This window comes from Brassica oleracea, chromosome C3, assembly GCF_000695525.1.
Source record: "Brassica oleracea var. oleracea cultivar TO1000 chromosome C3, BOL, whole genome shotgun sequence".
In the NCBI taxonomy this organism is placed as follows: Eukaryota; Viridiplantae; Streptophyta; class Magnoliopsida; order Brassicales; family Brassicaceae; genus Brassica; species Brassica oleracea.
In genome coordinates this window covers 43,985,249-43,987,065 of record NC_027750.1, presented here as the reverse complement: position 1 = coordinate 43,987,065, position 1,817 = coordinate 43,985,249, and the positions used below count along the sequence as shown (strand labels likewise).

Sequence of the window (1,817 nt, the reverse complement as noted above, 5' to 3'; positions counted from 1 at the left end):
GGAGCACTAGCTGTGGCTGACCGTCTGCAGACTCGAGGTCTCCAGATTGATCCTATCTGTAAAGTTTGTCAGTCAGCGCCTGAGACAATATGCCATGTTCTATTTAACTGCCCTACTGCTCAGGAGACCTGGCGGTTGTCTGGCTTTCCTCTGCCTCCGACGGGCTTCTCTCCTAACTCGGTACTGTTAAACTTATAGTATCTACTGCAGTGTAGTACAAAGCAATCGATCCCTCAACATCTTCGTCTTCTGTTTCCCTGGGTCTTATGGCATATCTGGAAAGAGAGGAACGAACTCATCTTTGCTAATACTCGTCTTGGTGCAGCAACAATTATGGACAAGGCTCGGAATGATTATAATGCTTGGGCAGAGGTTAATATCTTAAACTCATCTCAAGAGTCTGATGACATGGCTGCTGGGACTGTGATCGTGAAATGGGAGAAACCATCCCTAAGCTTTGTCAAATGTAACATCGATGCATCGTGGGTCAATGCGACTGAGAACACTGGAGCTTCTTGGCTCCTTCGTAATAGTTCAGGGGAGCCTATGTTGCATAGCCGACGATCTTTCTCTGCCATTTCTACTAAGCTTGAGGCAGAGCTCTTAAGCTTTTCTTGGGCTATAGATTGTCTCTCAGACTTACGTTTTGGTAAAGTGGTTTTTGAATCATCATCTTACCTTGCGGGCGAAGCAATCCTTAGACCTGAAATGTTCCTTGGTTTTCAAGACCTGTTGGCTCATATCCGGGATAAACTGAGTGGTTTTAGACTGTGGAACATCTCATATGCACAACTCCAAGGCAATAGATGCGCCCATGAAATAGCTCTCAGTGTCACTAGGAATCACCGGTATCAATCATACATAGCTCATGGTAGATTTGGCTACGATCGTTGACTGAAGAGGATGCAAAAGAAGACACATGAAGTCTCTTAGAGGGCAAGACCTTATCCTTGACTAGTCTGGTCTCCTTCCCCACCCTCCACTCTGTCTGTGTCTTCACGGTTTTTCTTCCTTTGCTTGTTTTTGGGTCCTATTGGTTTCCTTGATTTATTTTCTTATGTTTTGTTGTTTTTTTCAAACTTGTTTGGACTGAGTTCTATCTCGTCCTCTCCCTCATCTGAAAGAAAGTTACTAAGAGTTAAAAAAAAAGAAGCAGTTTTCAAATTCTGGTCAATGTAGCTTATATAGCTTATCTGTAACGACCGTGACCAATGTGGGAAAACCCATTTGTTTTTATTAATTAAAACCCAAAACCCTTTTTTTTATTTTGTCCCACATTGAAAGTTTAGAAAACCTACCTCCCTTCCCTTCTCTTATATAAGAAACTCCACCCTTTCTCTTTATTCTCATCAAGTCAAAGTATTTCTTTGCGTGTGACGAGTTGTTGTTGAATTATTCGACGACCAGTCACTAGTGAATTTTCCGGTGGGATTTCTGGGTGAGCTTCCGGCGAGATTTCTGGGCGAGCTTCCGGCGGGATTTCTGGACGAGCTTCCGGCGGGATTTCTGGACGAGCTTCCGGCGGATTTTTCTAGTAAGTTTGTCGCCTCCTTACTTCGAGTTACAGAAATCTATTTTAGAAAGGTTGTTATTTTAGGAAAAATTTTATGAAAGTTTCTATTTTAGGAAAGTTTCCATTTTAGGAAAGGTTTCACTTTAGGAAAAGTTCCATTTTAGGAAACTTTATTTTTGGAGAATCTGAGCCTAAGCCGTTGATTGTCGTGTTGCAGTTGACCTCAGTTGACCGCATCTTCCGTTGTTTATTTCCTGCAAGTGGCTAAGGTGAGGGTCTATTCCGTAAATCCCGTACTAGTGTA

At 42.6% G+C, this 1,817-nt stretch overlaps 1 protein-coding gene across 1 annotated transcript; it reads left to right on the top strand.

The window, feature by feature from the left end:
- Positions 1–219: 219 nt before the first annotated feature.
- On the top strand, positions 220–868 carry LOC106333979 (the record flags this gene model as incomplete). Its single annotated transcript, XM_013772355.1, is given in 1 exon segment — positions 220–868. A coding segment is annotated over 1 exon segment (535 nt), but the record flags the coding sequence as incomplete, so codon positions are not given.
- Between the last annotated feature and the right edge of the window lie 949 nt (positions 869–1,817).